Source organism: Hippocampus bargibanti, linkage group LG16, assembly GCF_051943395.1.
Source record: "Hippocampus bargibanti isolate YZ-2025 linkage group LG16, ASM5194339v1, whole genome shotgun sequence".
Taxonomy (NCBI): Eukaryota; Metazoa; Chordata; class Actinopteri; order Syngnathiformes; family Syngnathidae; genus Hippocampus; species Hippocampus bargibanti.
The window spans coordinates 15,489,050-15,504,857 of record NC_142749.1 but is presented as its reverse complement, the minus strand read 5'-3'; the positions used below and the strand labels follow the sequence as shown (position 1 = coordinate 15,504,857).

Below are 15,808 nucleotides of genomic sequence, written 5' to 3'. Positions count from 1 at the left end.
TAAACCGTGGTATCACTGTAATGACTATGCATATATTCTTTATTTCACCAAGAAACTGCCGCATTTGTAAAAGTCATCAGCAACCGTTGTTCTTTTTCATGGTCAACGTGTCGACTTGATGACTCACCGCTGATCCCCGCTGACTTTTGTTACCTTTTTTTTTCTTTTTCTTCTTCTTAACTCTCACCTCTCCCGCGAGGACGGAGGCGTGCATAAGTGGCTGACAACGCATTACGTATTCTTGATTGAGCGCAAGATGGATGGGAAGGCGATAAAAATTGGAATGACCTAGCGATGATAGCGGTTAGGCTCACAAGCTTTAGCTATTCAACTCCCTCGATGATAATGGTGGTTAGTGATTGTAGCATTTAGCCTTGCTAGCTTCAGCAATTCATATCCAATCACACGAATGGTAAATTGCGATGTAGCGGTTAGCCTTGCTAGCTTTAGCTATTCATATCCCTGAATGCAAATGGTTGTTCGTGATGGTAGCAGTTAGCCTCTCTATCTTTAGCTATTCTGATACATGGATGTGAACGGTGGATAACGAAGGTAGCAGTTAGCTTCAGTAGATTTAGCTATTCAGATACCTGGACATGAATGGTGGTTAGTGATGATAGCGGTTAGCCTCAGTAGCTTTCGCTATTGAGATCCATGGATGCCAATGGTGGTTATCGAAGGTAGTGGTGAGGCTATTTAGCTTTAGCTGTTCAGATCGCCGGACGCAAATGATGTTTAGCGATGTAGCTGTTAGCCTCGGTAGCTTTAGCTATTCAGATCCCTGTGTGCGAATGGTTGTGAGCGATGACAGCGGTTAGCACCGCTAGATTTAGCTATTCAGATCCTTGGATGCGAATGATTATTAGCGATGGTAGCGGTTAGCCTAGATTCATACCGGTGGTAAATATGAACTGTTTGCACTTGTCATTACATGTCACTGACGTGTAAATTGGCTGATTGGAACTCGAGTCTCTAACAACACAATATTTGCAAATACAAATCGGCATGATAACATCTTGACGATGTCTAATGGGATCCGCTGGGCGGCTCGTGAGCGGATTGCGGTCCTGCATGCAACCAAGTGCGTGTGTGACAATATAATACGGTGAACGGTGCAGGGTGTGGGAACAGGGACGGGTGGTTGGCGGCAACAAGAAGTAAAGCATATTTATCAGCAAACGGCAGCATGCTTTGCCGCTTCCATCTCCGAGTAATCCCGCCCGCGGCGACGAGCGACATCACAAACGACACACGGGAGCGCAATGCTATTCATGTGATGCCACACACACACACACACACTCCATCCTGAAGGGGGGGGGGGGGGCGGTGGTGATAAGTGTGTTTGTTCCTCTTCCACATAAGGTGATGATGCTACAGGAGCATTCAAGAGAGAGTGGATGAGTGATACGACCGCCATCAAGATAATATTCTTCTTACTTAAAGCCTTTTGTCTATGTTAGCGCTTTGTTACAGCTTCAGGTGTTGTCAAAGTGCTAAATACCGTCTTTTTCTGTGTATAAGGCGCACCCAAAAGCCTTCATTTTCTTCAAAAGATGACGCTGCGCCTTATACGCTGGTGCGCCTTATATGTGAAGTAATATTTATCTCGCAACTACTTTTAGCCGACTCCATTTCCCCCTGTAGAAGAAGTAATGCGTAACCCCAGCTTCTACTGTAGCGCCTTATAATGTGATGTGCCTTATATTTCGTAACCTTTAATATATTTCTTTTATTTTTGGAAAATCTATACTCCAGTGCACCTTATACACCGGAAAATACGGTAAATCTATCATATGTATGTATTGTATTGAATTTTGTCCAGCCGCCCCCATTTCAAGCTCAGATAACTCCAGACCCATATAACTTAGGAATTAATTCTTTTAAAACTTTTTTTTTTCTGATGAAAAAAAGTGAGTCTAAGGTTTCTTACGCTGCATTGAATATTTGTGTAGTCCTAAAACTCAATATTCTGTGGCTCCTGCAATTTGAGTGAAAATGACAAAAACCCTGGCACTGGAGTGGACACATTTTTCCACGTCGTCTGGCACTGACTGAGTTAAACAGGAAGTCAGCCATTTTTGGGCCAATTACAAGACTCATATTTCAATGCCCGATATCGTTCTCTGGGTATCAACATGACCTAAAAAAAATATATAAATATTTGGGATTAACATCATCTTGCCGGAAAAAAAGTAAATAACCGGACTTTCATGACACAGGAAGAGAAGTCCGTCCTTGGGCGTAAGCCCCTGAAAGATCGGCTAGCCCTCCTTCCTCCAGTCCTTATGGAATGTGACTCTCCTTCCAAACAGTAACTCCCTCCCTCCCACCTCCTCCCACTCCATTCCATCAAGCCATCAACAACCATCGCAAAGGTAAATAAAATGACTTTATTAACAGTACAGTTTATTTCTTTAATTACAATACAATAGCACATTTATTATACATAAAAGAATGTGTATTTTTCCAAACAGTAACTCCCTCCCTCCCACTCCATTCCATCGAGCCATCAACGACCATCACAAAGGTAAATGAAACAACATAATTATACTGTACAGTTTATTTCTTTAATTACAATACAATAGCACATTTATCATACATAAAATAATGCATATTTTGTGTGGTTTTAAGGCTTATTTGGTAGAAAATTATGTTTTATGGGACCTGGGAACGGATTATTCTCATTTTAATAGTTTCCTATGGGAAATTGATGTTTGGAAGACACACTTTTTGCCTTACACACACTTTCTGGGAACCAATTAAGTTCGTAAGATGAGGTATCAATGTATTGAAAGCAGAAGTTTGATTTCTTTCCTTGAAGAGTGTCTGTCCAATTATTCGCAATTAAGCGTCTTAAAAAAATGTGCCTAAAAATAAAAAATGCAAATGAGCGCGCAATTTTCATTGTCCGTGCGCTGTTAGAGGACGTGCCTGCTAAAGCGCGTCGGGACTTTGATTACGGGGATCGCTTTGTTCTAATTGCATAGCGATCAATCACGAGGCGAATATTCGTGTCATTAATTAGCTCCCGCAAACATTGCCGAGGTCAAACTGAGAGCCCGTCACCACCTACGGGAGACGCTGACTTTTATTCTGTAGATTGTTTAGAAGACGTTGGGGGCAATCACCTCCCCCCTTGGTAGCGGCGGCGGGGGGGGGCGGGGGGCTACCTGTAGCGCGAAATCCGGGTGGAACAGATGAAAAGTGTCTGCCTCCCCTCTAGGAACGCTCGTCCTAAGAGTTGCTTGGCTGAACGTCTCCCAGGGCCTTCGGCACTATTCGGATCTCCTCTGTCTCCTGCTGTCACTTTGCATTTTTCTCATTTTTCCGACACCGTGCCTCCCCCCCCCGCCCACTTCGCCCTCCATCTCTCCCACTTATTCCTCACTCCTGTTCTGCTTATCGTCCCGGAACGTCCTCCTTTGCCACTTTTCCCTCAGACCTCAGCCGTTTTATTCGACGTTTGATTTGGTCATTGATTATTGATGTGAGAGGGGGGATGCCTAACTCCTCATTCGTGGTCTAAATCGTGCTTTGGGATCTCTTTTACGTCGGCCAAAGTGTTTTAAGCAAACCTGGGTAGTGTCGCGGGAGCCATTTTGTTACCCTCTCGAGTGTTGTACAGTGATACCTCAGCTTACGAACTATGATCTTTTTGGTTTACGAATGTTAAATTCACGAGATTTTAATCTTGGCATACACACTATTTTTTCGGGATACACAAGGAGCGCCACAATGAGTGATGTGTCGTTCGCGAACGAGCCCGTTCTCCTAACAAGGAAATGGCAGCCGCCTTTTTTTGTCCTCTTTTCCCCGCCCCCAGTCTTTGGTTAAAGCCGCACGTGATTGGTCAAGAACGCAGCAGTGAAAGGGGGCGGTGTTCAGAAACACAGAGCTGCAAATAAAAATAGATAGGCAGACGACAGAGAGAGAGTCAGAAAATGGATTGAAAACAGTGAAATTTGGACTAGTTTCAATTTTATTGATAGTTCAAAGTCAGGGTGTAGACTGAAAGGTTCAAATATCCCATCAATCAGGCTCCACAAATCACCCGCACAAGCCATCTGTACACTTCATGCAAAAAGCTATCAACCCAGCTAAACAGAACACAATTGATAAGGAACTAGGTAAAATTATCGCAGATAAAGCTCGGCAACTTCAGAATCAGAGTCATTTTCATTGCCAAGTATGTAGAACACACAAGGAATTTGTTTCCGGTGGAACACGCTGCACTAGTATCATCAGCAAAAAAATTGCAAAGAGGTACTATACAATTCCATTCACTCAGATATTGTCAAGAGGCAACCTGGAAGTTCGTCATCCATTGATGATTTTAAGGCTAGCCACGAATGGTTCGAGAACTTGAAGCGTTGTACAGGGATTCATAGTGTCATTCGTCATGGTGAGGCAGCCATTTCTTACAGCCAAAGCTTACAAAGAATCATTCCTCAAGATGGTGGAAGAAGAAGGCTACGTTCCTCATCAAGTGTTTAATACTGATTAAACTGGCAGCTCCATTCCATCAAGCCATCAACGACCATCACAAAGGTAAATAAAACGACTTTATTATACTGTACAGTTTATATATTAACAGTAAAGTCTCGTTATATCGATATTCAAGGGAGTCCGAAAAAATATCGATATAACCGGGACTATCGATATATCCGACCCTGTTTGCATGTAATTTTCTCCGTGCGTGCATAGAAATAGTATCGATACAACCGGGACTATCGATATATCCGATATCGATATAACGAGACTTTACTGTAATTACAAAACAATATCACAGTTATTATACATAAAATAAGGTATATTTTGTGTAGTTTTAAGGCTTAGAAAATTAGAAAGTAGAAAATTATGTTTTATGGGGACCTGGGAATGGATTATTCTCATTTTAATGGTTTCCTATGGGAAATTAATGTTTGGGATACACACTTTTCACCTTACACACTCTGTCTGGGAACCAATTAAGTTCGTAAACCAAGGTATCACTCTGTACGTAATCTGGCAATCAGATTCTTAGACTAATTGAGTCCCTGCCCCATCCACCCGTTTCATTAAAATTTAATTTTCCAGCACCTTCTTACGCGGGCCAACTCATTCCTGGCAAAAGCTTCAATTGCCGCTGTCCGGTCGCCAGCTAAAGGAACCCCCCCTAACCCCCTGCTGGCTTTCGGCCATGACGGAGGACATTGAAGCTTTGTGTAGCCTTAAGTGCACATTAGCTTCAATGTATTCCGATTCTCCTTTTGCTTCACCACCAGTTCCGCTCTAAATCCTTTTAAAATGGTGACATCAGAATGTGATGTAACTGTCATCATACGGTTTTAATAAAACGTCAAATACATTGCAAGTGGACTCCCAAGTCTCCAAAATGTAATGTCACCGGACATGTATTTTTTATTTATTGATCACGATGCCATCGCAAATGTTGCTACTAGACACTGAAAAAGATTTTGTTTGGCCTTGGAACAAAATTTAGCGACGGGAGGTTTCAGACATTTCCTTTTAAATTTATTCCATTAATTCCACTAACATCAAAAGCAACGGATTTGCTAAAAGTAGCTGAACTATTCTCATTAAATTCATGAAATATGAATTTTGAATGGGCTGAAACAAAAAATGTGCATATAAGGCATATACAGTAAAGTCTCGTTATATCGATATCGGATATATCGATAGTCCCGGTTATATCGATACTATTTCTATGCACGCACAGAGAAAATTACATGCAAACAGGGTCGGATATATCGATAATCCCGGTTATATCGATATTTTTTCAGACTCCCTTGAATATCGATATTGATATTCATATTGGATATTGATTTCCGAAGAGGAAAGCGTACAGTTTGCAAACGATTAAAGAAGTCCTTCCGTATCAATTCGAGCCTTCTGGATTCCAATGTAGCGCCCATAAAATGCACAAGATGGCGCACAAACTGCGTTGTGTGTGTAAATGTATATAAATGAATATATATATATATATATATGTGTGTGTGTGTGTGTGTGTGTGTGTATGTGCGTGTTTATGTGTATGTGTGTGTGTGCGTGTGTATAAAAAATGTGTATGTGTGTATCTATCTATCTATCTATCTATCTATCTATCTATCTATATATATATATATATATATATATATATATATATATATATATATATATATAAATGTGTGTGTGTGTATAAATGTATGTGTGTGTACATATGTGTAAATGTATACACACAAACACATTTATTTACGTGAGTGACTGCAGCCGCATCCAGACTCGGTGGCCGCCTCTGGCTGATGCTTACACACCCTCACCCCCCCCTTCCCCCCCGTCCTCCATGCCTCTTCCTCCCCTCCCTCCTCTTCCTCATTTTGGTGGCGCTGTGCGCAAAGCTCCAGCGCCGGACTGGATGCAATTTTGACGGTCCAAAACGCTGCCGGAGATTTCCAAAGGAACAAGAAGAAAAGGAGGGGAGGGATAGAAACGAAGAAGAACTAACTCGATATGGATCTTTAAATACGTTCCATGCATCACTCTGTTTGTTTGCTTTTCATTGTTTTTTTTTTTTTTTTTTTGGAGTGATTGTTTCTCTCGTTCCTCGTAGATGTTGCTGTTGCCCCGCCAGCTGTTAAACGACAAGCCATCGCTTCAAATGTCTCCACTCAGTTTATAAGCGCCACAAGATGAGGATTTCTTCTCGCCGTTGGTTTTTGTTGATATTTTGGGGCTTGTGGGGACTGTCGTTTGCTGCTTTCCCCAGCAGCGTCCAGATTGGTAAGTGCCAGGAATACTCAAGTGCTTTTTAAAATATATATATATATATATTGCAATAATGGACAGTGAATGAATGAATGGATGTGCGCAGATGTCCGACTCTTACGTTTTAATACCAATGCAGTTTCTCCGATGTGTGCGCACAAATCTTAGTAATGTGCATGTAGCGCACGCATACACCATGTGTGTGTGTAGTGAGAGAGAGAGTAGAGACTGTAGTGTGTACATCCCATCAGCGCACTGCAGCAAAGTGACTGCTTTCCGCCGTGCAGCTTGCATGTGCACAGAGTGCGCGCGTGTGCGCCGCAATTAAACTCCATTCGGGCGGGATTCGCTCCAATGACGGACGGGCGTTCCTGGTGGGAAACCAACGGGCGGTGGGCCACTTGCGGTTTGGTCCAATACGATGACAATGCTAGGTTCTTTTTCACTGTGGTGGCGGGACTTCATTTACTTCATTTACTTTAATGCAAGGAGTCAGGCGATACAATAATCGTTTGTCATGTTTTTTATCCTCTGTGTAGATCGAATATTGGTAATAGTGACAGATTGACGAGCTGTGAGAAGATTTTAAGACAGACGCCTCCGGACAAGTTGTGTCCATAATTTATAAAATCACTTCAAATGACTTCTACTGAGCGTATTTTACAAAGATTCTACGGCATATTACGTTTTAAGACTAGCGCTGAATATTCAGGAAGTCTTGTTTTCGAGTTGATGACGATGCCTGACGTGACGTCACGGAAGGAACGCCCCTGACCGAGAAAGCGACACGCAATGCATTTTGGGTACTTTTTTTTCATCTGTAAACACCGTTTTGATGGCGAAATTAGACGGAAAACTACATAAATAACGCGATGGTGAATCGTTGTGTGTTGCACCAAGACTACTATTTGATAGTAGTTGACACAAACTCCCAGCAGACAAATCAGCCCATTTCCAACGGCGCTTGGACGCCATCTTGTGCATTTTCTGGGACATTGCAGTCCAGACCACTCAAAATGACACAGAATGACTTCTTTAATTGATTGCAAACATTTATGCTTTCCTCTTCAGACTATTTGAATCATATTCATAACTGGATGAGGCACAAGAAATGTCATTTTGAAGTAGTTTTGGGACACTTTAAGTCATTTTTATTGGTGTTTTTCATTTGACTAAAAATATCAGCCTGCGTGTTTGGGTATTAGATGCTATAAAACGTTTTTCTGATGTCAGTTAGGAAACAAAAAAATGGTGTCGGTTGTCTTTTAAGTGTCCTTGAGAGTTTTGAAAGGCGCTTATAAATGAAATGTATTATTATTATTTATGCTATTTATATTTATTATTATGCTTCTATGATTGGCTGCTCAAAAGTCCAGTCTCGTTCACCCAAAGTCAGCTTGGATAGACTCTATCTCGCCCGTGACCTGAAAAGTGGACAACCGCTGTAGAAAATGGATGAATGGATTTTTTATTTTACGGCGTTGACATCTCGCGCAGCCTCCATTTTGATGTCAAATGACAGGCTGGTCCAATGATTGTGCTTGTCTCTCTGTATTATGTGATATGTCATCGGGGGGGGGGGTTCAGAGGTCAGCTTCTGTTATGAAAGCGCGCTACTGGACCGGCGGCGACGTGCCATCGTGCTGTTAGTGCAAATAAATATAGCCGAGTGGATGGATCTGGGACCATTTCGAGCTGGTGTAAAAATTGACGGTATCCGTGCTTTGGCATCTCACCCAGTACTATCGTTGCTCATTCGTTTGTTCATTCAGCCATTCATTCATCTATCTAGCTATCTAGCTATCTGGCTAGCAGAAAATAAACTGATAAATGAATTAATGAATGAAGAAATGAATAAATAAATAGATGGATTGATGGATGGATGGATGGATGGATGGATAGCTAGGAAGCGAGCTAGTTAGCGAGGGAGCGAGCTATCTATCTAGCTATCTGGCTAGCAGAAAATAAACGGATAAATGAATTGATGAATGAAGAATGGAATAAATAAATAGATGTATGGATGTATAGATGGATAGCTAGGAAGCGAGCTAGCGAGCGAGCTAGGCAGCTAGCGAGCAAGCTATCTATCTAGCTAGATAGCTAGCAGGAAATACATTGATAAATGAATTAACGAATGAAGAAATAAAGAAATAGATGGATTATAATAATATATTTATAATAATAATTATTATATATATATATATATATATATATATATATATATATATATATATATATATATATATATATATATACAGTAAAGTCTCGTTATATCGATATTCAAGGGAGTCCGAAAATTATCGATATAACCGGGACTATCGATATATCCGACCCTGTTTGCATGTAATTTTCTCAGTGCGTGCATAGAAATAGTATCGATATAACCGGGACTATCGATATATCCGATATCGATATAACGAGACTTTACTGTATATATATATAATAATAATAATAATAATAATAAATAAAGATGGATAGATTGATAGCTAGGAAGCGAGCTTGCTAGCTAGCGAGCGAGCGATCTATCTAGCCATTTTTGCTATCTGGCTGGCAGAAAATAAACAGATATTACTATTGATTAATGACATATTAATATTGATTAATGAATGAAGAAATGAAGAAAGAAAGAAAGAAATAGATGGATAGCTAGGAAGCTAGCTAGTGAGTGAGCTATCTATCTAGCTATCTGGCTAGCAGAAAATAAACGGATAACTGAATTAATGAATGAAGAAATGAATAAAGAAATCAATAGATGGATGGATAGCTAGGAAGCGAGCTAGCTAGCTATCTGGCTAACAGAAAATAAATGGTTAAATGAATTAATGAATGAAGAAATGAATAAAGAAAGAAAGAAATAGAAGGATAGCTAGAAAACTCGCTACCAGTGTCCAGATTGGCAAGCGTCCATCCATCCATCTTTTTATTTATCTCTTTATTCATTTCTTCATTCATTAATTCATGCAGCTGTTTATTTTCTGCCCTGGAATTTCCAGACAATTTTTTTTAATAAAAACAAAAAGGCGATGACAGCTACTACATAATTTTAGTGGCCGAAATGTAAAGCTAAACTTGCTACTGACATGAAATGAGGACGGTGAGTGCTCACATCGCCGACAGGAAATCAATTCATCAAAACCACAAAAGCCTCAAGTATCTGTTGATGGAACATTACTAAAAAATAAATAAAACATTGAATATACATTCCGTTTACGATGACTCAACGTTGTGCCTTGAAAGATGGCACTTATCAATCAAGCGCCGTTCAGGCAGTTTTACCCAAACTGCCTGCTTGCTGTCTTTTATGAACACAGACAGAATTTTCAAACACATATTGGTCCAATCAAGTCAACCATGAAAAAAACTAAGAAAAAAATAAAATTTCATACACATTGACATTTTGCTTTAAAGGACAAAAAAAAAACATCAATGTGAAACAAACTACCAACCCTCCGATGTAAAATAAATCTGACATTTACACAAGCGTGACTGTCCGTAACAAGGATCTTTGAACCGGAATTCGGTTGGAATGCAAAGAAGCCTGATAGGCACCACCGAATTGCTGACGCTAAGCTTGTAGCGTGAAGAATGCTAGCTTGCCGCTTTATTAACAATAAATAATAATAATAATACATTTAACTTACAAGCACCTTTCAAAACTCTCAAAGTCACTTTACAGGATAAGTTTTCCTGCGGGTGAGCAGCGACAACCACACGCGCTAGTGTTCACTCAATCCGGAAGTAACTCAAATAGATAGAAAGCTAGCTAGCTATCTACGAGAAAGCTAATAGATAGCCAATAGTTATCCCGCTAGCGATCTAGGTAGCTATACAGCTAATACATATAGCTAGATAGCTATCTAGCTAATAGACACAGCCGGAAGGCTATATAGCTAATATATATAGCTAGCCAGCTATATAGATATAGACAGCCAGCCATCTAGCTAGCTAATATATAGCTCATAGCCAATAGTTATCCCGCGAGCTATCTCGATAGCTAGACAGATTCCTAGCTAGATAGCCAGCCAGCTAGATAGTGAATAGATAGCTAGCTATATAGCTAGCTCGCCAGCCAGATAGCTAGCCAGCAAGATAGCTAATAGCTAGCAAACGATGACACTTTTCAGTCACAGGATATGTTTTTCTGTGGGTGATGAGCGGCAGCCACACGTGTCAGCGTTCACTCAACCCGGAACTAACTCAAATAGACAAAAGGCTAGCTAGCTAATAGATAGCTAATAATAATAATACATTTGTATGTATTTGTTGACAGAAACACGTTGCGTTCGTTTGCGCTAATTGTTATTTTCCTTTAAATGAGTATTTTAATAACAATATACATTCCTGTCAGCACTGAGAGCTACGCTAAAAGCTAACTTACAAATTTCTACTAAATTATTAGCGACGCATGCTAGCATCTGCCAAATTCGATCACAGATCTCAAGATCGATCATGTGACTGAATCTTTGATCTCCTGTTTCCGGCGCGCCTGATGACGCGTTGGCTCATGACTTTGGTGATCCCCTGTTATTCCCCCACTCACCCCCCACCCCACCCCGCGGGACCCTCCAGTGGTTTGACATTTCAAACAGCCAAAACAGAGTGGGGATGAATTGCTTTGACATCTGGCGCAGATGTTCAAGCGCTACCTTCGGGTTCTCTGGTGATTCCCCCCCCTGTACGCAACGCCGCTTAGTTTAGTGCAGGAATACTACTTTAGCGTTAGCCTCTCAAGTTATTAAATCGAGGTTCAAACACCAAAACCACTGTGTTGCTTAAACAGTCTTCCCCAGCTTGCTCATCTAACACTGTTTTCACCCCCTCCCCCGCTCCCTCAGGCGGCTTGTTCATCCGAAACACGGATCAGGAGTACACTGCCTTTCGCTTGGCCATCTTCTTGCACAACACCAGCCCGAATGCCTCGGAAGCGCCCTTCAATCTGGTGCCTCATGTGGACAACATCGAGACGGCAAACAGCTTCGCCGTCACCAACGCCTGTAAGTTACTCTCGTGTGCTTTCGTATTCCTTTAAAGCACAGGTGTCAAAGTCAAGGCCCGCGGGCCAAATCCGGCCCGACACATCATTTTTTTCGGCCCGCAAAAGCAAATCAAACTTGTTAAATTCCATGATGATTGCTAAAATCTGAGCCAAAATTTCATATTTTTGGATGTCAACCACAATAAAAGTCATTATTCTTGACTTCAGATTTGAAAACGAGTTATTCATTAATTTGCTGTGTACTATATATGTAATATTTGAAGGGATTTAATACTAATGGGTTCCCCAAATTCATAACGGCCCTCGAGAGGAAACCATAACTACAATGTGGCCCGCGACAAAAAATGACTTTGACACCCCTGCTTTAAAGGACAACCGACGACTCCGGACAAGTTGCGTCCATAATTTGTAAAATCACTTCAAATGACTTCTACTGAGCGTATTTTACAAAGATTCCACGGCATATAACTATATTTTACATTTTAAGACTCGTGCTGAATATTCAGAAAGTCTTGTTTTCGAGTTGATGACGATGCCCTTAGTGACGTCACGGAGGGAACGCTCCTGACAGAGAAAGCGACACACAATGCATTTTGGGTACTTTTTTCGTCTGAAAACACTGTGTTGATCGCGAAATTAGAAGGAAAACTACATAAATAACGCGATGGTGAATCGTGTGGCAGCCAATTGCGGTAACACGCGTAGTGAAGGTGTAAGTTTCCCACAAATTCCCAGCGGACAAATCAGCCCATTTCATACACTAGACGAAACGCAGTTTGTGCGCCATCTTGTGCATTTTCTGGGCACTGCATCCAGATTTTCACCGGTTTCATCGCTTGCAGACGGCTCAAATTGATACGAAAGGACTTCTTTAATCGATTGCAAACATTTATGCTTTCCTCTTCAGAACTATTTGATTTATATTCATAACTGGATGAGTAACAAGAAAGCATCTTCTCCGAATCTGAACTCTCTGAAGCTATTTTTTGGATTCTGGAGCAAGGCAGTGTGTGTGACCAACAGTGACGTCACGAACAAGGGGGCGGGACTTTCTGAATCTCCCCAGTTTTGAGCTCATTTGTGGCAGTTTTGGGACACTTGAAATCATTTTTATTGGTGTTTTGCATTTGACTAAAAATATCAGCCTGTGTGTTTTGGGTATTTTAGATGCTATAAAACGTTTTTCTGATGTCAGCGAGGAAACAAAAAAAAATGGTGTCGGTTGTCCTTTAAAAAAAAATCTTGGTGGGTGCTGCTGTTTTGATTAGCAATAGAATTCACAATGTAGTTCTCGATTGAACCTTTGCCAGAACATCAATCGAAGCGGAAGACGTCGTTCGACGTGACGTCATCTTGAATGTGGCGCAGTGACCTTGCAGTAGTTACTGCTGTTTTGGTTAGCAACAGCTGTCAAGTGTTATTTGCGCTTAAATAACCGTAACGATCCATTTCCTTTTTCTGTTTTTTATTGTAGTCGATTTGAGAGAAGCGGTTTTTTTCCGCCAACCTAATTGTCCATTTTAATTGAGATGAGGACGCCGACTTGCGATGTTGACGCAAGAGAACCTGTAAGCCCGATGTGTTGCGAGATGTGATTCGCCGCGAGCAAAATCGATTTGTAAATGAAGCAGAGAATGAAGTGCCGTGAGCTCGGTTTGCCAGTGGAAGGTTTGTGTTTGTGTGCCACGTTGACATTTGTGTGAGTGTGCTTGACAGATTTCAAATATGCGATAAGAAGACAGCCCCTCGTATTTATTCGATACGTCTGCCTTTCCAGACAGGAGGCACAAATAAAAATAACAGATTGTAGGCACACAAAAAATAACAGATTGTCCCATCTCTGTCTAAAAATGAATTTGTTCGGGTTTTTTTTCTTGCTTGGGTGCGGATAAAGTGCTGGTCAGACCTCTGTCAATGATTTTCCCTCACACGAGGGGGCAGCATTTGCCTTTTGTCCATGTTAGCGCTTTGTTCCAAGCGCTATTTAGATCAATATGTACAGTATTGTATTTTGTGCAGCCGCCCCCATTTCAAACTCAGATAACTCCAGACGCATATAACTTAGGAATTAACTTTTTTTTTTTGAATGAAAGAAGAGAGTCGTCATGTCCGAATTTCTTCTTTTTTTTCTAGATTTCTTACGCTGCATTGAATGTTTATGTAGTCCTAAAATTCAATATTCAGTGCGTCATGCAATTTGAGTCAAAGTGACAAAAACCCTGGTACTGCAGTGGACTATTAGCTATCTATTCTTAATAAATAAATAAATAAATAAATAATAAATAAATACATAAATAAATACATAAATAAATACAGTGAGACCTCAACTTACAAACACCTTATCTTACAAACTTTTCGTCTTACAAACGTCAAATTTAATAAAATTAAACCTTATAATAAGCACTATTTTCATAATACACACCCACCACGGCTGGCGGAGTGATCTTCGGCGGAAGCACACGACCGAACAGCACCAGAGGTTAAGTTACCAACAGTCCTTATGGAAGGTGACTCTCCTTCCATAAGCCATCAACGACCATCAAAAAGGTCAATAAAACTTTATTTTACAGCACAGTTTATTTCTTTAATTACAGTCGTCATGTAATGCGCCTCGCTTTCCAAACAGCAATTCCCTTTGACCTTCGACCTCCAACGCCATTCCATCAAGCCATAAATGACCATCACAAATGTAAATAAAGTGACTTTATGATACAATGCAGTGTATTTCTTTCATTACAATACAATTGCACATTTATTATACACAGAATAAGGTATGTTGTGTGTAGTTTTAAGGCTTATTTAGTTGAAAAGTATATTTTATGGAAACCCGGGAACGGATTATTCCCATTTGAATGGTTTCCTATGGGAAATTTATTTTTGAGATACACACTTTTCACCTTACACACTCTGTCTGGGAACCAATTAAGTTCGTAAGTTGAGGTCTCACTGTACATAAATAAATACATAAATAAATGACTATACGGCTGTTATCTGGAGGTGTGTGAGCTTGAAGTGGGGGCGGCTGTACAAAAGGCAAAAAAAATAATTGCCAGAGGTCTGACCGAAGCTTCAAACGTACCCCCCCCTGCAAGAAAAAACTAAACCTGAACAAATTCGGGAATGGCGCTCCACATCATGCTTTTCAATTTCCAAATAAATTCGGGAATGGCAGTGAATGTGTTAATAAAACATCCATCCGTTTGTCCCCCCCCAAAAAAAAGCTTTTCTGCTCGGTCACCATTAATTCCAGTAATCCTCCCATGACTTTTTCTTTTCTTTTCCTTTAATGCCCGCAAGGTTACAGCATCCTTGAAACACGCAGTATGCATTCAATGCGCCGGCAGAGCGAAAGTTGCACAGGAAATGGCCGCCACAAGCTCCCTTTAATGACCAAACGCTCAAAAGCGGCAGGGGTCCAAAAGCGGATGCTCTGGGACTACGAACATTGTCCCCTGATATTTTTTGTTCCGGTAAGACCTCGGTTTTTATGGCCTTGCACTCCCCAGGAAGCCGGTCTGCGGCCCATTGATTGGACGAGGCAAAATCGGAGCAGAATTACATGAGCCAATCAATGGCTGTGATAGCTCAGGAGCCTGGGGGGAAAGGATCTATTATCGAACCGCAACGCTTGTTTCGCCGCTTATTTGACACTCTTTTATTCCTTTTTTTCTGCTTCTTTCCTGCTGTTTGGCTCCATGATTCTATTTTTTTTAAATACTCGATCAAATGGCCCAGTATCCCGATAGGTGGATAATTCATTGCGCTTATATTGTATGTTTTTGGACTTCCGTTGACAATTTACGTCTCCTTTACTGGTATTCAAATCCTTAATTGTGTTATATATATGCCAAATAGATTTTCTGAATAATTCAAAGGCAATTAGTCACTCAAAACCGCGTTGGCTAGCTATCGAGCTCGCTATCTCGCTAGCTACCTAGCTCACTCTCTAGCTCACTATCTAGCTCGCTACCTATCCCTCTATCTAGCTCTCTATCTAGCTAACTATCAAACTCACTATCTAGCTTGCTATGTAGCTCACTATCTAGCTAGCTAGCTTGCTAAATATCT

The 15,808-nt window shown here is 40.8% G+C and overlaps 1 protein-coding gene across 3 annotated transcripts in view; it reads left to right on the top strand.

Annotated features, from left to right (window-relative positions):
• gria4b (glutamate receptor, ionotropic, AMPA 4b) overlaps positions 1 to 15,808 on the top strand; it is an 88,532-nt gene that overhangs the window by 7,429 nt on the left and 65,295 nt on the right. For all 3 annotated transcript variants that reach the window (XM_089017197.1, XM_089017199.1, XM_089017196.1), the window contains exons 4-5: positions 6,590 to 6,759; positions 11,580 to 11,738. In XM_089017197.1, the coding sequence (XP_088873323.1) occupies positions 6,669 to 6,759; positions 11,580 to 11,738 (250 nt within the window). In that variant the 5' untranslated portion in view covers positions 6,590 to 6,668. The remainder of the gene's footprint in view (positions 1 to 6,589; positions 6,760 to 11,579; positions 11,739 to 15,808) is intronic.